The sequence below is a fragment of the Apodemus sylvaticus genome, chromosome 10 (genome assembly GCF_947179515.1).
Source record: "Apodemus sylvaticus chromosome 10, mApoSyl1.1, whole genome shotgun sequence".
Classification (NCBI taxonomy): domain Eukaryota; kingdom Metazoa; phylum Chordata; class Mammalia; order Rodentia; family Muridae; genus Apodemus; species Apodemus sylvaticus.
In genome coordinates, this window is record NC_067481.1 from 95,041,430 (window position 1) to 95,065,961 (window position 24,532).

A 24,532-nucleotide genomic window follows, 5' to 3' on the forward strand; every position below is an offset into this window, starting at 1 on the left:
AGCCTGATTCTTAGTGTAGCTTCCAGTTGCAGAGGACAATTAAGTTACTTCGGGGAGCCAAAAGGCCCTAAAGGGAAATAGTTTGGGAGAGGCGGCTCTTGTGAACATAACTCAAGGACTTAGGAAGATGTCTCAGATGCCAGTGTATCTCTAGAAAAAGTGATGTACCTATCTAGCAATCATTCAGGACCTCATTCAGATGGAGTAACCTCAGACGGAGCAGGTCCAGCAGGACGGAGCAGCTTCAGATCGCAGGGAAAGAAACCTGAAGTCGCTGAAGGGGCTGGACGAGGTAGGAAGCAGCCCAGGCAGCCAGGTTGGACTATACCATCTACTGCCCCAACGTTGCAGACAACCGGTTCAGACCTTGTACAAAATCACGACCCAGGTATCTCCCCTGGCGCAGTGACACTCAGACCGCGTGGACGCCTATCGGAGCTTTGCCCAGAAGCCCATCTTAAGAGGATCCTGGGAGCTGTAGTCCGTTCTCTTCCTGGATTCAGCGCGCCTCATCAAACTATCATTGGGAGTACCACCTGCGTCGGCGGACCGAGCGACCGAGCGTCTCCTGCCACGTTGGGAGGGAGATCTCAGGGAAAGGGTAGCGGTTAGGGCTATTCATAGACTACAACTCCCGGCGTGCCTTGAGCGGCATCGCTCTGCCCTGTGGGAGTCGTAGTCCCGGCGCGATTCTCAGTGCCGCGTGCGCCCCTGACGCGCCGTAGCCTCGGGCCCCGGCTGGGCGCCACGCTACGGAGGCGGCGTAAGGCGTACCCGGTGGGCCGGGCGGGACAGAGGGCGCTACGGAGGCGGCGTAAGGTTGCCGGGCGGAGACGGATCTTCGCGGCCAAAACGCGCTAAGCCGGCGGAGCATCGCGGCTGGCGCAAAGGGGCTCTTGGCGCCCTCCGGTAGAAGTTGTGGGTCAACCGACTGAGGGCCGGCACTAGGGCCGCGCCCGCCTAGACCGACCGCGAGCGCTGAGGAGGCGCCGCCGGCTCACTAAGGTGAGTTCCACGGTAGGCGGTCGGCCAGACGGCCTAGGACTCGTAGAGCTCGGCCTCGGGGCATCAGCCGGGATGCTCCTTGTTTGTCCTGGGAGCAGTAGCCTGGCTTGTAGCGAGCGGGAAGGGGAGGGGGAGCGCGCCGGAGGTGGGGGGCGCTGGTCGTGTGGGTCACTCGAGGCCAGCCTAGGAACCTCAGACGCAGGCGACCCTCGGTGCCTGCCTGTCCTTGAGTGCCCTCTTGTCCGGGGCTAAGCCTTGGCCCACTGTACGAAGGTGTAGGTCGTGGGGGCACCATAAACCTGCAGCTGCCTGGGGCGGCAGCAAGAGTAAAGCGTCCTGTGTGCCCCCGCATCCCACACTTCTGTTTTTGTAGGCCTGTCAGTAGGCCGGGAAAGTTACCGAGCAGCCCCTTGACAGCTGCGGGATTACCTTTTTGTTATCCGAAAAGGGGCCCTTCTACGTCTGATTTGGGAACCCTGTTGTGTGGCCAGATGGCCCTTGCTTGGCTGGCTCTCAGGGTCCCGGAGTGCCTGTGGTACTAGACACGGTAACAGGACCGTGAAACACCTAGCCTCTAAAACAGGATACCTCCTGAGTTTCAGGACTCTAAACACCCAGGCCCAGAACCTGAGAGCCTTCTTGAGTGTTTGGGACTGACCCTGCAGTTCAGCAATAAATCAGGAAGAACTGCTATTCAGTAAGAAACTGAGATCAACCCCTTCAGTGGCAGTTTCTTCTTTCCCAGTCTGGAGAACTGCTAGTCACAGATGTGGCGCTTGCCTCTGAGTTTCCCCCTGCTTCCAGAGTCTAGCTGTCAGGGATACGCTCAGGACCACAGTTCTGCTGTCTAGGGCAATGGTGTCTTACTGAACAATAGCTTGTCTCCATGGGGTAGTAGATCCTGCTTCCTTTGAGGTCCTTCTGTTCCACAGAGATGCACCCATTTCTTTTCTAACATCTAAGAATCCCTGGAGCTGTTTGCCTGGCAGACAGGTCAATGACCTCCAGGAAGGAAGATTTAAATCCTGCTGGATCCAAGGCTCAGAAACTCTACAACTTAACTACAATGTGGGATAACCATCAAAATCTCTGCTGGCCATGGCATCTGAGAGTGGCCCTGACCTGGCATCTATGGAGAACCCTCAGCTTGTCCTCTGTGGGAAAGGGCTGCATTGCAGGCCATCCTTAGATCCAGGCTTTGCCCTGGTTCTGACCATCAGAAAGGCTTTGCCTACTCCCAAGCCTTCCTGGCCTCTGTTGTACATTGTCCAGGTCTTAGGGCAAAACTCGTAAGCCCCATTTTACAGATGTGGAAACTGAGGCTGTCAGGCAGGGGAGGGATAGATAGAGTTCTAAGTCTTCAAACCACAAGCTATTTTTTGGTCTCCCTCCAAGTTCTCATTGGTGGCCCTTGAGAAGAGCCTTTTTGGTGCCCTGAAAACCTTCAGTATACATGCTGTGGATGAGCTGATGCATTAAGAGCCTAAGGAAGCTAGAGTGGTACCTTGACCAACCCTGTGGTCTTTGGTCAATCAATACTGCCTTTCACTACGCTAGACAGTTGCTAGGGCTGAGAAGGCAAAAGTAAACTTTTTAAAAATGATTTTTTTAAATGATAAACGAAAAATGTTGAGCTCTTTGAAAAACACCAGATACAGAGACACCCAGGTTTACTGGGTGATTTGTCTCTTTATTTTGCCCTGGTTTCTAAACGGTATGGTCCGGGAGGCTGAATTTTGAGAAACACAGCTATGGCCTTAAGACTCTGGGCTCCAGCCTAGAGGGCACTTCCTGTCTCCACCTCCACCCCTCCCCAGGGGTGTGGATTGTTCTCCTACCTGGCTGTTTATCTCTTGATTACCCTGTCCTTCTGGTTCCCTCTGGTTATATCACCTGACACAGGCTGAGCATCCTGAAGTGTACTGTACTCCAGTTTCCAGAAACTTTAATTAGTCCCTATGCCTTGGGCTGGGTGTGTCTCTGCCATCTGGCCTTTGCACATCCCCAGTATGTCTCTGCTGTCTGGAGCCATTTGATTCCTAGACTTCTGGACCTCTGATCCATCTCCAGGGATCTACTAGGGGCACCCCAGCTCCTGGAGTCTCCCAGACTCAAGACGTGTGTTATTTCTTGGCAAGTCCTGATAACCAGCTCGGTTCAGCCCCACACTGAGCAGGTAGCCAGTGAGCATGCTCAGTTGGCTGCTGCCCTTTGGTAGCCCTGGGTCAGTTGACTTCTAAAGTTAAAGAGATCTCCTAACCCAGAAAAGCGGCTTGTGGTCTCTGTGGAAACAGGCACCTGGCTTGTTTTTCAGTCTGAGAAATAAACTGCTGGCTTATGACCCTTGCATAAGTGTCCCTGAGAGGAGGCAGAGGAGACTGTGGCTTGAGGCCTGGAGACCTCCTTAGCCACATGATCGTCATTCTGTGTGTCACGGCATGGCTGTGTGGAAACCTTGTGACCAGTGGACCAAAGAGCATCTTGGTGTGGGCAGCATACTGCCTACCAGACTGGTCCTACTAGACAGACAGTTGCCAGGGGTGGCATTATAGGATAGTGTGGAGATGCAGGCATGGTTAGTGTGGGCGCTAAGGTAAGTCATCATAAGGTGTCCTTTTCTACTCTTCTGCACAAGCTGCCATGTGGGAAGCCAGTGATATAGCCATCACTCCGTAAGGATTCACTGGGCACAGAGCAGGCTTGCTCAAGTCACCATTTCAGGAAACCAAGTGGGACACTCGAGTTGGCCTCAGCCCTCTTGTACTGACAAAGACACAGTCCTATCTCATGTCTCAGCCTCCCCGAATCTGCCATTCCCACTTCCCTGTGGCCAGGCTGGAGGATGAGCCTGGACAGAGCATTGGGATATTGGAAGGAAAACGAATCGATAACGATAGTGCCCGTTTGAAAATGTCAAGGTGTAGCCATCCCTGCTGCTAACAGGAGCGCTTGTTGATGCAGGAGGCAGCCTCTCCTACTGCCTTCCTCTGTGAGTCTTAGAAGTTGTATTTAAAGAAGTCTCAGACTTCTGTCCCTTGCTTGGTCTTGCTGACCATACACAACTTAATGGAAAAATCAATAAGTTCTACAGCTTTCTGGGGGCCCTGCCCTTCTGCAGATGTGGAAAGGCCAGAACTCTAGTGAGGAAGGAAGTGCGGAGGGACATGCTATGACCCCTCACGCTCTTCATCCAGGAGTGAGCTTGAGTGCCCCATGATTCTTGTTCTGCTGATGACAAGGCTGCAGGCTACACTTCTACCTCCTCTTAAGATAGTATTCCACATTAAACATCACTGAACTTGTGAACTAAAAACTTATATCTTTTGTTTTCCTAGCAATACCACTTTGAAAAACACAATTTCCCTTCTCATAATGTATAATTAAGGTGATGTGCAACTCCAGAAACACAGAAGAATGTTCAGTGACCCATTTCCCTGTTTAGGATGCAGCAGGTCTGGAATGTAGATGTCTCAGACTATCCTTGCCTCGAGAGTTGCTATAGCTTACCTCAGCAGAATCGGTGTATCTCCCTTGCTTTGAATAGGAGCACAGCTGGAGGTGCCACTACTGTTCTGAGATCCAGCCTCAGCTCAGGTGTGTGTGTGTGTCTACATGTATGTCTGTGCATGTGCATCTGTGTGCTTATGTCTTTGTATTTGTGTGTCTGTCTGTGTTGAGGCAGGGTTTCCCTGTCCTGGCTGTCCTGGGCTTACTTCAGGCCAGGCTGGCCTCAGACTCATAGATCTGCCTGCCTCTGTCTCCCATGTGCTGGGATTAAAGTTGTGTGGAACCATGCCCAGCTTCAGCCTGAGTTTTTTACTTCTGCCTGTGAGCTGGAGACCAGGAAATACTTGACACAAATGTAGAAATAGACAGCATCTTTCCTTTTAGGGCATTTACCCTACAGCTGCTCTTAGATGTGCTTTCTCATTTTCAGTATAATCTCTGCTTGAGTTCAGCTTGCACCCTGCTTGTGTGCAGGTGGACAGTGGTGCCCACTGTCTCCAGTATTGTTCATATGAGAGGGCAGTGACTATGTGAGTGTAGGAGGTTACATTGGCCCAGAAAGGAAGTACAGGACGAGGACACATGAATATCCTGCCTGGTGTGGTAGCATCTGCCATGGCAAGCAGATGCTGAGAAAAGCAGAGCTTTGCAGCTCGAAACAGTGGCTACCTATTGGCAGGCAGTTGGAGTGGCTGAATAGTGCCAGAACCTGAGTCCAGGGAATCTGCTGTTTCCCTGAGCCTTGCCCCAACCTGGGCATGGTTCCCTGGCAGTACCTAGACAGCCTAGGCTTCCTTGCCAACTACTACTGATCTGTGGCCCTGGTGATGCGCTCTGCCCAAAGGCAGAGCCAAGTTGAGGAACATCAAGACAAGATCTCGAATAACCTCCTGTATTGTCCTTACCAGTATAGAATTAATCGGGCCTGTTTCACTATGGGACAAGTTGGTTCCTGTGACAGCAGTAGCGAAGAACCAGCAAATCTTGTTGTCACCTGTGATCTTTGTTTGTGGAACAGAGACAACTTCTTAAAGGGAAGGAGTCCCTGGGCAGCATGTGCTCAGGTGGGACAATAAATGAAGTCCTGTGAAAGGTTCTCACTGTAGAACTATAAAAGAGGGCAGGGCATGAGTCACATGGACTCATTTACTTTGGCTTGTGCAGATAATCCTAGAGGCTGCACTTGGTGTCCTGAGTTCAAAGTCCTGAACCTTGATAGGAGGGATATGATCTCTTGGTGAGTACTGCAGTGGTCAGCTTGTTCAGAGGCTCTTTCTAAGGCAGCAACTTGAGTGTGGGCACACTGGCATCTCATCAGGTGAGCTAGTTACTAAACGGTGTGGCTTGTTTGTTGAGTTGTTTGATGGAGCAGCAGGACTGATGTACTGAGGTGGGAGGAGGAACCCATTTCTCTGGACCAGTGTCCAAAGTCTCTGGTGACCAACCCTCTATCCTGCTGCCCTGCCCTACCAACCTAGTCCTCTGACTGCAGAAAATATTTTCCAGGAAGCTATGATAGTGGTGTTTGGTCTTGTCACTTGGGTCTGCTACCCTCTTGGATGTGCAACCTAAGATGTCTTCCCTATGGCCTGCAAAAGGCTCAAAGAGCTCAAGGGGTAGGTAGTTCATTCCTGGGGAGACTCTACCTGTCTTCAAAGAATGCTGCACAGCCAGTTTTCACAGGGTTGGGTGCTTCCTTGAGGTAGATCCTAGCCTAGTTTCTTGAAGGGAGCTTTACTTCCTGTCCCCAGGCCATTTCTCTGGAGCCAGCCTTCATATCAGCTGTCTTTTGGACAGAATTGCGTTCCAACAGTGGCTTACTCTTGTCTTCACATTTGGACCTTGCTGCCCCTACACTGGTGGGTACAATTCTAAGGTATGGTGGATAGCTATGGGTATCAGGTGGGGACTAGACGCTGCTCTCCCTTACCACCCACTATCTCAAGAGGGGAGTGACACGGGGTTGCTGCAGTTACAGTGGGCATGAGATGGGCCTTCATAAAATTACCAAGAGGAGTGACCTGTGCAGGAGGTATTTTATCACTTTGTTCTAGGAAACATCGTTCTACTCTTGTTTCACTGGGGTTGGGCGCTGTGCCTAGGGCACTCCCAAATGGGTTTACAGGAAGACATTGTACTTCCTACACCAAGAGCCCTGGAAGTACAAGGTGCAGTAGGTCTCCCTGGCCTTGACTTGGTGATGGTCCCAGATTGTCCTGGAAATGAGACATCCCACAAGTCTTTGGGAGCTCTGGGCAGGAAGTACTGACTTGGCTGTGAAAGTGTAGATCAAAAGGACAGGCTATAGAAAAGGGACCCTCACAGTGGGTTTGCAGCCCTTGGACAGGTTTTATGGCTTGTGAGGGTCATGTTGATCCCCATCTAACCTCCAGCCCTAAGCCCTTGTGAGGAAGAGCTCTGGGTCTGTCAGACCTGAAATGTACTCAGCATCTCCCGGGCAGATGGGCCCTCAGAGCTGAAGGTGAAGCTGTTGATGCCATACCTAGGGCTTGGCCATCTCACCCCAGGGCTGGGGACATGCTAATGCATTTTGATAATTAACACTTTGTCTTTCAGAGCAGTGGCAGCCCCACTTCCTTGCTTCCTTGAGGCCAGATCTAGGCCACTGTCCCATTTAAAAGTAGAACAGTTCCCAGATGCAAATAAAGGAGGTACTGGCTGGTAGGTCAGGGAGTTGGGAAGATGTAGGCTCTGGGCTAAGAGGATGGGAGAACCTACCTCTCAAATAATCGTGGTCCTGTTGGAGGCTGATGTCATGACACTAAGTCATATAGCAGTGAGACAGTGTCTGGGGCAGGGATCTCTGAGAATTACTACTTGTGGTGCCCAGCCTTCTAAAGCAGCCTGACTCAACACAGGTCCAAGCGGGTTTGCTGAGCACACAAATGAATAGAAGAAAGAGCAAGTGGAGTGCTCTCCAGAGTAGGGGGCTTTGTCTGCCAACAAGCCCTGTAAGAGGACAGCACTTGGTGTGACTCAGGCCTGACATCCATGCTGGGGGCCATGCTGTTCTCTTTGGAGTACAGCCTACACAACCAGAATGTGAACAAAGACTGGACCCACCTGTGCTGACAGTCCTCGGTGGCCCTGCCTTCAGCACATGCTAATTATCCTGGTGTACTCTGGCCTAGATGGGGGAGACCTGAGAGGGGCCAGCCTCCTTCACTCAGAGAAGGCCTGGTTCTCTCAGAGGCCCCTGATTGTCAGAATCTAGAAGTAAGTGTGTAGAATCTTTTACCCAGCTGCCTATCATACATGTGGACTTACCAGCTGCAAGGGTCTGGAGATGCTGGGGCCTATAGTTGTGCCTGAAAGGCCAGCAGAAAGAAGGTGGGTTTCAAGAGGCACACACGTAGAGCTGTGTGGTGAGCCACACAGTCTTACACTTGGGAGACAGTGGCAGGAGGAGCAGGAAGGAAGAACATTGTTGTCTACATAGTGTTACTGTCGCAAAACAAGCAGAGCCAGCCAGGCAGTGGTGGCACACGCCTCTTTAATCCCAGTACTTGGGAGGCAGAGGCAGGTGGATTTCTTGAGTTCGAGGCCAGCCTGGTCTATACAGTGAGTTCCAGGACAGCCAAGGCCACACAAAGAGAAACCCTGTCTTAAAGGAAAAATAAAAATAAAAAAGGCAGAGCCGTACTGATGCCAGCTTCTCAAGGTGAGAGTGCCCCCTGGGCCAACAAAGAGCTGGTAGCCAAGTGGTTCCTGGTGTGTGGGTGGGGTTAGGGTAGGGGGCAGGACAAAGACTGCCAGCATCTTACCTCAAGCCTCAGGTGGCCCTTAGCCAGGACAGAGGCTCCTCAGCGCACCAAAGGACTCTCCCTTTGATAGCAGATATGGTTGGGGCTTTGCAGCATGGAGAGAGCTCCTGAGGCCATTGTTTTCTTCTTTGTTCTGCATACTTACCAAAGAAGAATATGCTGTCTCCAGGAAAGGGTAACTCATTTGAAATGTAAATAAAGAATATAGAAAATAAATAAAAAATAAAAATAAAAAAGAATATGCTGTCCCCACCCTCCCAAGAGACCCTGTGCTTAAAGAAAGTGTCCCCAGTGAGCAAACTCAAAAGCAGGAGTAGGATAGGCTCTGAGCAGGATGGTGAGAGGGGAGGGGAGGATTATAGAAACTGCTGAGCAAACAGTGCCCAAGCCCTTGCAGGGCCTAGCATCTTCCTGCAGGAGCAGGTAATCTTCCTGTAGCAGATAGGCAGCCCCTGAGTATAGTTCCTGCTCTCACAGGGAATGTGGGAAGGACCCTGTGATGAGCAATTTTTGCCGCATGGGCACTTGTGCTGAGCCTAGCTCATGATCCTCTTCCTTCCCTCCCCCCAACTCAGTGTTTGAGTATGAGAGAAGAGCACCAGAAATGCTGAGGTACGTTTCTCATAGGAGGCTCCCATGTTGCCAGGGCTTGTCAGTTTGAGGGGTTGCTCTGGCACTGACAACCACGGGAGACACAGGTATGCTGAGTGACTATTGTCATATGGGACTAATGGATAGGGGCATGTTTTTCTGGGCATCTGAATAGAATCCTGCCACCAATGGTTAACTGCAGTTAGAATTCTGGAATTTTGGTTTCTTTAAAAAACACAGAAATATAAGAATGTTTCACTCTAATCCCAGGTGTAGGGATATGGGGCTGCTTTGCAGCAGCTGACTATGATTTGCCTCGTGCTCTAGCAAAGGTGTGGTTTTGCCAACTATAGATAGTTTCTGCGACATTTGGAATTCTGGGAACTTTTCAGAGGGTATATAAGTGTTAGAGCCCCTACAGGTGTTGTTGTGGAGTGGAGGTTGTAGTTTGTTAGTCAGAATTTAAGAAGAAAAAAGACAAAATTAGATTCAGATCTCCTCCTGTTCCTCTATCCCTCTACCCTCCCATCCCTGCCTTCTTCTCTCTCTCTCTCTCTCTCTCTCTCTCTCTCTCTCTCTCTCTCTCTCTCTCTCTCCATTCTATTCTTCTTCCTATCTAGTGATATGGGGTAAAACTGGGGGGATAAAGGGTAGAAAAATGAAGAACCTACAAAGTAGCAAAGACCAGATACAATCACAGAAGAAACAAAAAGAAATTAGATTCCTAGGTCTGTCTCTCTTTTGCCCCTCCATTCTTTCTCTCTTATCTAGTGATAGAGGAGAAACCAGGGGAATCAAGGGTGGGAAAAAGAAGAACCCACAAAGAAGCAAAGACCAGATACAATTCACTGAATCACCCACAAAGCCACCAGCATGCGTGCCTACTGAGTCCCATGAAGTGGCATGTCTATACTGAGCTAGAACACAGTCCAAAGATCTTGACCAGAGCCAAGTGCATTGTACTCCAGAAGTAGCTGAGGCAGGACAATTAGGAGTTTGCTACCAGCATAGGCTACATTGTAAGACCCTGTGTGAAAACAATCAAAAGCAGTAAGAATGTGAGGTTATCTGAGGTTACTTTGTGGCACCCTGAGAGGGCTAGGGAGTGGGAGTGACAGGACGACAGTCTATACAAGTTAGATTGCACAGAGTATGTTAATACCTTTTTATCTGATCTTTGTTTTTTGTTGGCTTGTTGGTTTTTTGTTTGGTTTTTTAGATTATTTTATGTATATGAACATTTTATGTATGTGTGTGTGTGTGTGTGTGTGTGTACGTACGTGTACACTCGCACACACGTGCCCCTGGTCCCCATGAACGTTAGAAGAGCATGTCAGATCCACTGAAACTAGAGATTGTTGTGAACTGCCACGTGGGTGCTGGGGATCCAACCCAGGTCCTCTACAATAGCAACAAGAGTTCTTAGCCATTGTGCCATCTCTCAAGCTCCCTGCTTTGTTTCCATTTGAGGGGTCTCAATATGTACCCCAGGCTGGCCTGGAAATCTTGGTTCATCTGCTTTAGTTTCCACAGTGCTGGATTATGGGAGGTCACATAACCAGCTCTGCCTGTCCTTCTTTATGGGAGGTCACATAACCAGCTCTGCCTGTCTTTCTTTGCCTTTTGCATTATTATTATTATTATTATTAAAATAATATTAATAATAATAATAATAATATTGCAGGAAACATGCCCACATGTGAAGATCAGAAAAATTTTGGGAATTCTTCCGTGGTGATGGGATCTGGCCAGATCTCGTCCTTTTAGTTCTTTGTGGCTTGCAGGAAGTCTGAATCTGTGTTGTGCTGTCTGGTCTAGGCCAGCCAGCCCTCCTTAATAGAACAGTCAGGGGACATTTGTGGCTTTTTGTGATGTGTAACCTCTGAAAGAAGCAACAGATAACATGTAAATAAATGAGCACAGTCTTTTGTGTAGATACTGAAATTTGAATTTGTAGACAACTGAAATCTGAATTTTCTAGCCTGGTGTGTAATCTTATGCTTGTAATCACAGCACCTGGGAGGTGGAGGCAGGAGGATGCCCAGCTTAAACCAATCTGTGCTACATAGTGAGATCCTATCTCTAAAAGAAAAAAAAATGGAGGGAGGAAGCATGTGAAATGTTAATTGCACATAAATTCAGCTCTCCTACCCTTTCCCTTTTGTTGTTCGCTAGCCATTTCAAAGTATGAATTAAAAGCCTTCAATCTCAAAGGGCCACCCAGCCAATAGAGCCATTCCCTTGGCAAAAGCAGCCCCTCACATGCTAACTCAGACGGTAGTCAGGAGGGAAACACTGTTTCATGGGAGAAATAGCTGGTTCTGATTGAAACCTCATGGTGTGGGTTGCAGAGCTCCTTGGCCCCGTGCCTGGGTGTGTTGGAGTGGGGCTGGGCTTGGTGCAGGTACCAGGGCTTTGCTCTCAGAGGTGCTACACAAACTGTCCCCTGTCAAGCAGAGCTGTCTCTTGAGCCCACAGTACTTCATAGGTGTGCCTCTTAGCCCTTATGTCAGTCTCCCCTCATCTGTACCCCAGTACCAGTGTCTGTGTTATAGAGACTTACTCAGAAGCCAGAGAAAGTGCTTAATCACAGGATGATAGGAGACTCGGGTAGGAACTGCTGAAATCAGGACAAGTTTGTGGTCTACCCAGTCAGAGGGCAGCAAACACACAGACCTTCACCTACAGCTGGAAGAGGACTAGAAGTTACCCTGTGAGTGCCAGTCTCCCCAACTGCCAAGTCCTCAGGTTTATTTGGTCTCGTCACCACCTCTTAGCCACCAGATGTAAGATGTCTCTCTTACAACACAGCCTATCTGCTTCCTCCCTGGAGTGGATGGCTTCCCAGGATCCCTGGGATTCTCCAGGTCTAGGGCTTGCATGGTGAGTGAGTCTTTACACAGTCAGCTGCTGCCCTTCCAAAGGCACAGTTTGACCCTGGCCTCCTAGATCTTCGAGTGCTATCCTGCTGTGCCCTCTGCCTCTCATTTTTTCCTTTCCCATGGATTTAATGTCTCCTTAGTAGTTATCTGTAATGAGGCAGAATTGTTCTCCTAACTGAGGAATAAAACCTTTCTAGACTAGAGAGAAATTTGAGAGGGATGATAGGATTTTCGGACTAGGGTTATTTCCTCAAACCCTAATGTACCTCAGGTCAGGAGCTGCAGCTCCATGGAGTGCTGGCCTTTGACCTCTGACCTATAGTCCTTTGTGGAGCTTGTCTATGGGATGCACCCAACAGTGCTTTTCAGCATTTTTCAAAATATTGAAAGTCATGCTCAGGTCCCTGAACCTCATTTTCCCCTTGCATACCCCATGGCATGCTGGGAAGCTCTCCCTGGGCCTAGAGTTTCATCCGTGTGAGTTACACTGTTTCTTCTCTCTTTTTATTCTGTTTATTTTTGTTGTTGTGTCACTGACCAGCCGGCTGCCCTTTCTCCGGTGTGGGCCCTCTCCTCTCTTCATGCTTCCGTCCATGTGCCACCAGCCAGAGGTGACCAGGCCCGGCTCTCTACGTGGCCACTGTCAGGGGGGCCATGGGGAGCTCCGCCTCCTCCCTGGCTGCCGAGACGGAGTCAGACCACGGCTTCCCTGGGGGGCCACCCTACCCAGGGCCCCCAGCAGCAGCTGGCTGGTGTAGGAGCGGCCCTGGGGAGACTGTCTGGGGAAGTGCTCTGGTCACCAGACAGCATCCACGACCCAGGGCCCGAAGGTAAGAAGGTCGGGAGGGGCAACCCTGAGGGATCATGGGCAGAAGACCTGTTTTTCAATGTGTCCTTCCTTGGCATAGATGCTTGCTTAGAAGGGTTTCTGTTTATCACTAGTTTCTGGCAACTCATTTCCCCTAAAGGTGCAGGATCTGATCTGGGGTTGCTGCTCTTGGCTGGTAGGTCTGAGACTTTCCTCTGCCTAAGACTGTGCTATGGCATGCAGTTGAGCAGTGCTTGCCCTGGGCCTGTTGTGTTCCTGTGAAAGCTGTCTGGAGACGCCTCCCCTACTAGGGAGGCTGATGACTTTGTGGCAAGCAAGCACACTGGCTCTCTTCACACAATTGTCAGAGTCAAACACTGCTACCGTCCCCTAGCTAAGGTGCCTATGCTCCAGTGTGGCTGCCTCTAAGGATGCCATTCTGGCTGTAGGGAACCACAGGGGCCTACTTTTCTCTTCAAGTCATCCTTTCTAAGCCATACACATCATCAGCTTTCTTGTCAGAGGGTATCCCACACTTCCTAAACATCCAGGACTTCACCTCAGAAAGGACCTAGTAGCTCTCTCTGTTCTAGTGAACCCAAGTAACTCTTAACTTTTCTCTACTCAGAAGCACATGGCTATGACTTCCACAAACAGCTGTTAGGCCTTATCTGGGCATAAAGCTGTAGACAGGAGACTACCTTCTGAGGTGAATTTGACAGCAAAGTCTGACCCGGCTGGGGTGACTTTAAGGAGATACTGGCACTGAGACTACAAGAATCTGTAGGGCCGAGTTACTGTCATGGTCAGAAGACATTGGGAACCCAAGGTCTGGAGAGACATGACAGACAGAATGATGGCAGGGGCCTTCGAGCAAGTGGGGATGGTGTCCTGTTTGACTCCACATGAGGGTTTACAGTGTCAGTTCCCCAGGTCTGCAAGATGCTCCAGGCAATGCCTCCAAATCCAGGTCAAACTCCTTTAAGCAGTTTTTTTGAAATAAGACTTACACACTGTCTTAGTTTTTCTATTGCTATAATAAACCACCATTGACCAAAATCAGCTAGGGGAGGAAAAGTTTATTTCAGCTTACAGTTCCACAGCACGGTCCATCACTGAAGGAACTCGGAGGCACCTAGAGGAAATGCTGATGCAGAAGCCATAGAGAAGAACTGCTTACTGGCTTGCAGCTTGTGTCTCACTTAGCTTGCCTGCCGTATAGCATGCAGAGCCACCAGCCCAGGGGTGACACTGCCCATGGTAAGCTGGACCCTCCCACAGCTATCAGCGATCATGAAAATGCACTGTAGGCCTGCCCACAGGCCTGCTAGTGGAGGCATTTTCTCACTTGAGGATTCTTTCTTCTAAAATGACTCTAGCTTGTATCAAGTTAACGCCAAACTAGCCACACACCATCAAATTCAGCTGTTATTAACATACAAGTCATTTTCAACCAGTCATAGCTTTGAACAACATAGTCAGGAACTGGTTTACACCTGAGAGAGATCCTGTTTGCTCACTCAGTCCCTGCTCTGGCCCCACGTGATCACTAAGCTGCTTCCCGACATTCCGTGTGTGACCCAGGTGAGTCTGTCTGGCTCATGTCACTCAGCAGACCGCCCTCAAGGTTTGTCCCATGCAGCTCCTAAACAGGATGTTATCTCCACTTAGCTTTTATGCGTGATGCTTCTTATAACCAACACTAAAGATTGCTTTATTGTTTTTTTTGCTTCATTGGTTGTTGCTGATGTTGTGGGTTTTTGGTTTGGCTTGGCTTGGTTTTGGTTTTGGTTTTTAAGAAAAGGGTTCTCTGTGCAACAGCCCTGGCTGTCCTAGAACTTGCTCTGTAGACCAGGCCTGCCTCCAGAGTGTCACATATGCCTGGCTTTTTTTTTTTTTTTTTTTTTTTTTTTTTTTTGGCATGTTAAAGGTTTTTATGCAGACATGTGTTTAATTGTTGTTTTGGGTATGTCCCTGGGCTGGAGTTGCTGTATTTGTGGTGAGTTTACATAACACTCTAAGAAACACTGCTGTCTCAAGGGTTGGCCCATTTGCATTCCCCCTAACATGTTGGCAGAGTTCTGTTTTCCCCTGGCTTTGCCAGTGCTTGCTATCTTATGTCTTTGACTAACCATCCTGCAGGGTGTGCAGTGGAGCTTTATTTGATTTGATTTTCAATTTTCTGATGGCTATTGGTGTTGAACATCGTGAGTGAGTGAGTGTGTGTTTGTGTGTGTGTGTGTGTCCAGAGGAAAATTTGTTAAGAGTAGAATTGCTAGGCACACATTGTTGCTTTGAGTGAGGCTATCTGTATGTTGGATTTCTGTCTCAGTCTTGTGAGTCAGACAGCCGAGCCCTGGCAGAGACTATCACCATACATGTGCCACAGGAGAGGCTGACTCTCCTACTTTCATATTTTACTAAATTCACATGTGTAGATGAAAGTTGGAGTTCACTGTTGCTTCATTCTTACGTGAGTGTTTTGGGGGTGGGATGAGGGATTGTTGAACATTGTGAACAGTCACATCTAGACTGCAGAATTTGGCAGGCTGCGGAAAGAAGCAAAGTAGGATTGTTAAGAGTTTGAGGCAGGGGCTAGAGAGATGGCTCAGTGGTTAAGAGCACTGACTGCTCTTCCAGAGGTCCTGAGTTCAAGTTCAAGTCCCAGCAACCACGTGGTGGCTCACAACCATCTGTAATGGGATCTGATGCCCTCTTCTGGTGTGTCTGAAGACAGCTACAGTACTTATATACATAAAATAAATAAATCTTTTTAAAAAAATAGAGTTTAGCCGGGCAGTGGTGGCGCACGCCTGTAATCCCAGCACTCTGGGAGGCAGAGGCAGGTGGATTTCTGAGTTCGAGGCCAGCCTGGTCTACAGAGTGAGTTCCAGGACAGCCAGGGCTACACAGAGAAACCCTGTCTCAAAAAAAACAAAAAGAAAGAGAGAGTTTGGGGGGGGGGGGCGGGCTGGAGAGATGGGGCAGTGGTTAAAAACACCAATAAATTAATCTTTAATATATATATATTTTAAAAAAAAAGAGTGTGGGGCAGCCTGGGCCACATAGAGAGCTGCAGGCCACCCAAGACAAGTGTGATCATTAGGCATTGCTTGGTTGACACTGAAGCTGTCCTTATACTACAGATGGAGCCTTCTGACTTGTCTTGTCTCCTGGGAGTTCCCACGTGTGCTCTCCTATCTCCCTGTGTCCCCAGGAGATAGCAGTGCTTTAGGTTCAGCTGGGCCACAGCCAGACAGGCCACCACGGCTGTTTCCTGGGATGAATTAGCACCTGGACTTCTCCCTAGTATTTGAAGTTTGAATTAGTAATCTTTCTTCTTGTTATGACACAGTGCCTAACAAAGTCGACTAAGGATTGAGTTTATTTTTCTCCATCATGGAAGGGGAGGGGTTGCCACTGGAAGTCAGAGTCGTCAGAGGGAGCAGAGTGATCTGCCTGCTGAGTGCTGGGCTTATACTCAGGTGCCACCCCCGGCTCAGGCCAACATTCCAGTCAGTGTCTTAACTATGATGCTTATGTAATTCTAATAATATACAGTGCCATAGAGAAACATACCCCGTTCCAAAAGAAAGCAAATGGGGCATAGCAAGGTAAATAGGACGAAGACAGCCGAAACCCGAACTCTGCAGCTCAGTGCTGGGCTCCTGGGGCTCACTGTGACATTCTCCACTCTGCCGCCGACTGCACACACAGCCTCTTTGGGCAGCTGCGCTCCATTCCTGCAGTTTTCCACAGCAGACATCCCATGGTCCTCACATCCCCAGCATCATGGGGTGCTCGTTGCATCTTGGAATTTACTCTCACAGCACTATGGCTTCTCAAGGTCTGACCAGATATACAAAGATACAAGCCTTTGGGGTATACCTGGTGCTGAATTATGGTTTTCATTCAAACCATCACAGAAGGTATACTGTCCACTATTCAAGGAAGGCATGGCCATGGGAGCAAGAGACAGCTGGGCGTGTTATCTGCAGCCATGAAGCAAAGAAGCTCATGCTCTCTCCTTCTTCAGATAGTAATTTATGCTGTGTGTGCACACTCAGGTGTACCTTGGCTCACCTATGGAGGTCAGAGAACAGTTCATGGAACTTAGTTCTGTCCCTCCAACATATGAGTCTCCATATGTCAAACTCAAGTCATCAGATTAGGATTTGATTTGGTTTGCTTTTTCAAGACAGGGTTTCACTGTGTGTCCCTGGCTGTCCTGGAACTCATTTGTAGACCAGGGTGGCTTCGAACTCACAGAGATTCACCCACCTCTGCCTCCTGAGTACAAGGATTAAAAACATATGCCACCACCATCTGGCCAGGTGATCAGATTTAATGGCAAGTATGTTTGCTGCTGAACCGGCTCGATGGCCCTTCTTTTTCCCTTTTTATTTAGTCTGGGATCCCACATTCAGAGTAGGTCTTCTGGGCTAGGCATGAAGAGGCAAGAAAGTCTCTGCAAATTTGAGGGCAGCCTAGACTACAGAATGTGTCTTCCCTCTTCATTTAAACCTTTCTGGAAACACCCTCAAAGATGCTGCCAGCCAGAGGTGTGTCTTCTGTGTAATTCCAAATCCAGTTGTGTAGACAATAAATGTTAGCCATCACCAGCATTCCTAGACCGCCAGCGGCCTAGGGCTGAATCAGAAAGCCCTAAGTATCTGTTGCCCATGGGACATTGTGACCATAGGCTGCAAAGGAACCATACTAATTAGATCCTTCCCTTGCAGCCACACCCATTCTCCTGGGTCTATGGCCACAGTTGGGGAGTGGTCCTGTGCGCGCTGCACCTTCCTGAACCCTGCCGGCCAACGCCAGTGCTCCATCTGTGAGGCCCCCCGACATAAGCCAGATCTTGACCAGATCCTGCGTCTCAGCGTAGAGGAGCAGAAATGGCCCTGTGCACGCTGTACATTCCGGAACTTTTTAGGCAAAGAGGCTTGCGAAGTGTGTGGCTTTACCCCAGAGCCTGGTCCTGGAGCCCCTCTGCTGCCCATTATCAATGGGGTCCTGCCCAAGCCACCCACCATATTGGTGGAGCCAAAGGGCAACGGCAAAGAGGAAGCAGGCCCGGTGCGGACAGCAGGGGTGGTGGCCTTGGAGCCGGCCGGGGGGCACCCTGAAGAAGAAGCAGCAGAAAAGGAGCAGGAGGACGCGGGGGAAGGGGCAGAGCCTGCCAGTGGCTGGGCGTGCCAGCGCTGCACACTGCACAACACACCAGTGGCCAGCTCGTGTTCTGCCTGTGGGGGACCCCGGAAACTGTCGTTGCCTCGCATCCCCCCAGAGGCCCTGGTGGTTCCTGAGGTTGTAGCCCCTACTGGCTTTCATGTGGTTCCTGCTCCATCCCAGCCTGTCCTCCCTGGGGAAGGTGCTGAGGCCGATTCTCCTTCCACCAGCCAGGGTCCCACCTCCACTGACCAGGAGCCACCTAGGGCACCACTCTTCAGCCCCTTCTCACCCACCCTACAGAACAACCCAGTGCCCAGAAGCCGCCGGGAGGTCCCCCCTCAGCTTCAGCCACCTGTGCCTGAGGCTGCTCAGTCTTCAGCCTCCACCAGCTCTAAAGGGCCCCAGCAGGGCCCTGGAAGAGCTGCAGCTGGGGCCTCCCGCCTAGCGGAGCTGCTCTCAGGCAAGGAGCTGCTGCCAGGCAAGCGACTGAGCGTGCTGGAGGAGGAGGCCCCAGAGAGCAGCCCTGCCCGCTGCGAGTCATGCAGTGATGTTATTGACCTGGCTGGGGACATTGTGCGCTACACACCTGCCAGTCCCTCCAGCCCTGACTTCACTACCTGGTCATGTGCCAGGTGTACACTTAGGAACCCCACAACAGCCCCCAGGTGTTCAGTGTGTGGCGGCTCCAAGCTGCATGGTTTCCAGGAGCACAGTGAACCCCCTACCCACTGCCCCGACTGTGGTGCCAACAAGCCTGGCCCCTGTGTTGGCTCCTGTGGACGAGCTCCCTCGGCACACAAGGCTGCCCGTCTCTTGCCTGACCGCCCGGGCCAGTGGGCCTGCCCTGCCTGTACTCTAATCAACACGCCTCGGGCCAAGCACTGTGCAGCCTGCCATACACCACAGCTTCTGGTGACCCAGTGCCGGGGGGCTACCCCTCTGAGGCGCAGGGAGAGTATGCATGTGGAGAAACGGAGGCAGACAGATGAGGGCGAGGCCAAGGCACTCTGGGAGAACATAGTGGCTTTCTGCAGAGAGGTAAGTAGCCTCTTTTTGAGGCTGAGAACCAGCTTGGCCCAAGGTAACAAACATTTATGTCCGCTATTCATGCCACTCCCGCTCAGTTCACATGCCTAGGAGGATCGCACACCCCCCCATGTGTAAGCCACAGAGGTGAGGACACAGTGAGGCTGTTCTACACAGGGCAGCATGGAGGCCCCGTTAAAGCTCAAGGCTGGGGCACCCCGTGTTCACTCAGGCTGCAGAGCCTGAGCCCTAGGTGCCATCACCATTGGGTCAGCTGAAGCCATGCCATCCCAGGCTAACGTGCTCGCTGTGGCCTGCTTGCCACTGGCCTGCAGTGTCACGGTCAGGGATCCAGGTGTCCCCTTGCCCACTCAGGATCATCCTGATGGTGAGCCCTTCACACCAGTCAAAGTTGCCTAGCCCCAAGGTTGGTATAATGTGCAAGGGCCAACCTTCTGAAGCTCCCTTGGGAAGGTGGGTCTTCCCCCAAAAGGTAAAGTGGGATCACCCTGTGCCTGGGGCTGCCCTGCCCAGCCTGAATGTCTGGCCATGGTCCCTGCAGAATAGTGTGAACTTTGTGGATGACAGCTTCCCCCCCGGGCCTGCATCTGTCGGCTTCCCAGTGGGCGACAGCGTCCAGCAGCGAGTGAAACAGTGGCTGCGGCCCCACGAAATCAACTGCTCTGTCTTCAGGGACCACGGCACTCCGTGGTCAGTCTTCCACACCCTGAGGCCCTCTGACATCCTCCAGGGGCTGCTGGGGAACTGCTGGTGAGGCTCCAGGTTCCTGCCAGGGTGAGACAGGCTCGGGAGGATGGAGGCCACTGGTCCAGTTGTGGGCATGTTGTAAAGTTGCCTGCCTCCATCCAGGTTCCTGAGTGCGTTGGCAGTACTGGCCGAGCGTCCCGACCTCGTGGAGAGGGTGATGGTCACCCGTAGCCTGTGTGCAGAGGGTGCCTACCAGGTGCGGCTGTGCAAAGACGGCACATGGACGACAGTGCTGGTGGATGACATGCTGCCCTGTGATGAGGCTGGGTTTTTGCTCTTCTCACAGGTAGGACAGCCAGGTGGGAGGTAGGGTCAGAGAAGCCTGGCAGGCTGTGACTCTCATCCTTCCCCAGGCACAGCGGAAACAGTTGTGGGTGGCCCTCATTGAGAAGGCACTGGCCAAGCTGCACGGCTCCTACTTTGCCCTCCAGGCAGGGCGTGCCATTGAAGGTCTGGCCACACTGACCGGAGCCCCCTGTGAGAGCCTTGCCCTGCAGGTCAGCTCCACCAACCCCCGGGAGGAGCCCGTTGACACTGATCTCATCTGGGCCAAGATGCTGAGCTCTAAGGAGGCTGGGTAAGAGGGGCAGGCACTGCCATTGGCTGTGTTATTGGGAGGAGGGGCAGAGCCATGGGAAGGAAGAGTGGGTATCTGTATCTGCATCTAACAGGGTGCTCTAGTACAGCTGGCCATAGCCAGAAAGCAGGGGTAGCACACTTTTCTAGGTAGCCACACTAGGAAGAGTCTAGAAATCATACCTCCCACTTAGGAAGACAGGCCGAGTCCACAGAGGGACCCTAAGCAGTGGGAAGAGGTGTTCAGAGATGTACAACGCCCTGGGCAGCTTAGCTTTCTGGACCTTGACACCCCTTCCCCAAGGCCTAGGAGAGTATAGATCCAAAGACTTACAGCTGGGCCTGAGAGGATCCCAAACTCCACACCTACAGCTGACCTTGGGCAGTGCTCCTGCCCACCGCTTCAGGCCTAAGCCTTCAGAAACCAACTTGCCCTAGCACAGGCCTTCTAAGCTCATCCAGAGTGGGCCAGTACCTCCTGAAAGCATGTGTCATGTGGGTCACAGACTGTACACCCCACATTCAAGGAGGGCAGTCTCCCCTGCTGTCCTGCCATTCCGACGGCCAGGGGTTACTCTGCCCACACAGGTTCCTCATGGGCGCCTCCTGTGGGGGAGGGAACATGAAGGTCGACGACGCTGCTTACGAGAGCCTGGGTTTGCGCCCCCGCCATGCTTACTCTGTCTTGGATGTGCGTGATGTGCAGGGTTCCAGGTAGGGGCCCAACTGGCTGAGGGCGGATATGTGTATTAGCACAAGGCACGTAGTCTTGTTTCTCAGTCCTGTGATCCACAGGCTCCTGCGACTCCGGAACCCATGGGGCCGTTTCTCCTGGAATGGCAGTTGGTCGGATGAGTGGCCACACTGGCCAGGGCACCTGCGAGCTGAGCTCATGCCGCATGGCAGCAGTGAGGGTGTCTTCTGGATGGAGTACAGCGACTTTATCAGGTACCTGCACGCCCTCACCCATCCCATGGCTAGAGCATCGGGGGCTGGTCTAGATAAGCAGCTGTCTGTGTCCCAGCTCTTGGCCTGACCAGGGAGTTTTGGTCTACACATACACAGAGCTTTTGTGTGAGTCATTCTGCATCCCCGTGGGGGCCAGGAACTACATCGGTTTGTATCACTGTGACACATACTGGAGAGGAACAATTTTTTTGTTTTGTTTTTTGAGACAGCGTTTCTCTGTGTAGCTCCGGCTGTCCTGGAACTCACTCTATAGACCAGGCTGACCTTGAACTCAGAAATCCGCCTGCCTCTGCCTCCCAAGTGCTGGGAGGAACAATTTAAAACTAGTAGCACGCCTCTGTAATCCCAGTGCTTTAGTGGCTGAGGCAGAGGCAGAAGGATCCCAAGTTCCTGAAGGACATAATGAGTTCCAGGCCAGCCTGGGCTCTGTGAGATCCCTTCTTAATATTCATAATATTCATATATATATATTACTCATGGCTTCAACGATTTCAGCCCAGGATCAGCTAACTCCATTGCTTCTGATCTGGTAAGACAGAAGGTGTGGCAGAGCACAGCTGCCCACCCCATTGCTTCCGAGAGGCAGAGAGGCAGGAAGACCGTGTTCGTCCTGTGTCTTTCCCTTCAGCTGTGAATGCACTGATGGCTTCACCCACCAATGGTTAATTCCCTCCTGGCTGCAGGAGCCCCACCAGTTGGGGAGCAGGCACTTACTTCATGTACAACCACAACAGGGCAACAGCCTAGGGGCATGCTTCCTGCTCAGAGAGCCTTTTCTGGAGAGATGCTGGGGCTCCTGGGGCAGGGAGGGAGTGGGAGGGGCCAGCCTGCTGTACGTGAATCCCAGAAGCTGAGCACCACACCCGAGCCTTGGAGTGCGCTCCGCTCAGCTGCCCTTTCCTCACTGTCTAGGTACTTCGACTCCGTGGACATCTGCAAGGTGCACTCAGACTGGCAAGAGGCTCGGGTTCAAGGCTGCTTCCCAAGCACTGCCAGTGGGCCCGTGGGTGTGACAGCACTCACAGTGCTGGAGCGTGCCTCACTGGAGTTTGCCCTCTTCCAGGAGGGCAGCAGGTAGGCAACAGGGTGGCCACTATACCAAGCTAGGAGCTCATGGCTGTGGCCTCATGAGCACCTAGCCTATTGTCTCTGGCCCTCAGGCGCTCGGATTCAGTGGACAGCCACCTCCTGGATCTGTGCATCCTAGTGTTCCGGGCCACTTTTGGCACTGGTGGCCGCCTGAGCCTGGGCCGCCTCTTGGCCCACAGCAAACGTGCTGTTAAGAAGTTTGTGAACTGTGATGTCATGCTGGAGCCTGGGGAGTATGCTGTGGTGTGCTGTGCCTTCAACCACTGGAACCCTGCTCCACCAGGGCCCCCTGCCCAGGGTAAGGGCCCCAGCCAGATGAGGCCCACACCCGCCTTCCCAACCTCCGAACCCCAAAGCCCACCCACGGGAAAGCTGCTGGCTCCCTTATCCACACCCCCCACAGCCTCCAGCCCCTCAGCAGGGGTCCCCCGAGGTGCCCCTGAGCCACCCGGCCACGTACTCGCAGTGTACAGCTCCAGGCTGGTCATGGTGGAGCCGGTGGAGGCGCAGCCAACCACACTGGCCGATGCCATCATCCTGCTCACTGAGAGCCGGGGCGAGCGGCATGAGGTGGGTGGGGTCCTGATGGGGGAGGGCAGAGGGTGGGCAACCACCAGCCCTGGCCCACCCACCCTGTGCCTGTGCCCAGGGTCGAGAGGGTATGACCTGCTATTACCTGACTCATGGCTGGGCGGGGCTCATCGTGGTAGTGGAGAACCGGCACCCCAAGTCCTACCTGCATGTGCAATGTGACTGCACCGACAGCTTCAATGTGGTGTCCACACGTGGCAGCCTACGCACCCAGGACAGTGTGCCACCCCTGCACAGGTGGGTACCTGATGTTTTCTCGCCTACCCTAGGCCTTGGTCTTGCACTGGTTCTCATCAGCCGTCTCCTGCAGGCAGGTCCTGGTGATCTTGTCTCAGCTGGAAGGCAATGCTGGATTCTCTATCACCCACCGCCTGGCACACCGCAAGGCAGCCCAGGCCTTCCTCAGTGACTGGACAGCCTCTAGGGGTACCCACAGCCCCCCACTCACACCTGATGTGGCTGGCCTTCATGGACCCCGGCCACTGTGACTGCAGTTCCCTAGGGCAAGGGCTGTGTGCAGATCTACCCACCTGCCCCCTACATGCACTTTATGAGGGAGACCCCCAACGGAGGATGCTTGAACCAGAATCTCAGGACCCTGCCCAGGGAGCCGCCAGCCACAGGGTGCAGCCTCCCTCGGGCCTCCCTCCCCTCCTCTCCCTCCCCTCCTCCCCTCAGCCCCCCACCAGGCCTCCCAGCTGCCATGCAGAATACCTCGAGCCAGGTGGGCTTCATTCCAGTACTTCTGTCTTGAGCCCTGGGGACAGCTTCAGGTGACCAAGGCCCAAATGGGACTACCCTGTAAATATGGGGTCACTTACTATGGAGAGGCAGCCCAGATACATGTTCCGCAGAACCAGTCGGGGTCGGAGGCCATGACCTGCCTTGAGAACCTGGGCAACCCTTTGTGGGGGCTCAGATCTGCTGCTTCTCCCCTTGGTCTGTTCCCAAGCCCAGTTCCCTGCCCTAATGATCAGGGTCCTGTTAGCCCTGGCATATGAGCAGCGCATTGCAGGAAGATGCCTGGTGGCCATCGGCCAGGGCTTGGGGACAGCTACACCTCCTGCAACACTATGCAATTCCTGGGGCACCTGCCAGGATCGAAGCCATGATGGGGCCACAGGTTAGGAGCCAGGCCCAGCCCTGCTGTCTGGAGGAGCGCTTTGTCCTTAGCGTCCCTGGCCACAGTCAGCCCTGTCCATGGCCTCAGTCTGTCTACAGCGAGGGATTCCCCTCCCCCCAGTCCCATCACGGGCACAGTAAGGTGTGACTGACTACTCCCTCCCCTAGATGAGGGAGCCGAGCTGCCCTCCTGCCCAGCATTTCCCCAGCTGCTTGTCCCGATCAGAGCCCTTATCTGCCACATGGACTCCTGAGTCTTTTCCTGGGCCCCCCCACCTGGCTGCCCCTGTCCTGCAGCCCCCTAGGTAGTGGGCAGCTCCCATGCCCACTGTCCTCGCCTCCATGGGGCTTGCGAGGGTTTTTATACCCAGAGAAACATTCCCCTCCCCTCTGGGCCTCCTTTTACTCTGAGCTGTGAATATTTTTAACCCTGTAAATAGGACCAGCTCTTGGCACACAGAGACTATTTTATCAGCTGTCAGTCCCTTCCTTGTTCAATGACGCACCCCATAGGCCATTTCCACTCAGGCTCCACGGACCAAATAAAAGTGTTTTGTTTTGTAAGGAGCTTGCAGTCTGTTGTCACCCTTCCCGTACCTGCACACACAGAAACAGGGTGGGTATCTCCTGGA

The 24,532-nt window shown here is 52.2% G+C and overlaps 1 protein-coding gene across 6 annotated transcripts; it reads left to right on the forward strand.

The window, feature by feature from the left end:
• Positions 1–710: 710 nt before the first annotated feature.
• Positions 711–24,464, forward strand: Capn15 (calpain 15). Of its 6 annotated transcripts, XM_052194975.1 has the most exons (13): positions 713–1,005; positions 12,312–12,600; positions 17,321–18,797; positions 19,348–19,556; positions 19,656–19,839; positions 19,907–20,130; positions 20,718–20,843; positions 20,925–21,077; positions 22,011–22,172; positions 22,259–22,485; positions 22,591–22,757; positions 22,837–23,015; positions 23,089–24,464. In XM_052194975.1, exons 2-13 carry the CDS (start codon positions 12,425–12,427, stop codon positions 23,264–23,266), a joined length of 3,462 nt encoding a protein of 1,153 aa, XP_052050935.1. In that variant the 5' UTR covers positions 713–1,005; positions 12,312–12,424; the 3' UTR covers positions 23,267–24,464. The 6 variants fall into 6 exon arrangements, 5 of the variants coding, with proteins under 5 accessions (XP_052050934.1, XP_052050936.1, XP_052050935.1 ...); XR_007979757.1 differs by lacking the exon at positions 22,591–22,757 and having other exon boundaries at positions 711–1,005; positions 23,089–23,186; XM_052194974.1 differs by having other exon boundaries at positions 712–1,005; positions 19,985–20,130; positions 22,259–22,757.
• The last annotated feature ends 68 nt before the right edge of the window (positions 24,465–24,532 follow it).

Excerpts from the sequence above, each read along its gene's own strand:
- Capn15 (XM_052194973.1), top strand. The coding sequence starts at position 12,425 with ATGGGGAGCTCCGCCTCCTCCCTGGCTGCCGAGACGGAGTCAGACCAC. Across the intron at positions 19,557-19,655 it reads GGGCTGCTGGGGAACTGCTG|GTTCCTGAGTGCGTTGGCAG; the intron begins GTGAGGCTCCAG and ends GCCTCCATCCAG. Across the intron at positions 19,840-19,906 it reads GGTTTTTGCTCTTCTCACAG|GCACAGCGGAAACAGTTGTG; the intron begins GTAGGACAGCCA and ends ATCCTTCCCCAG.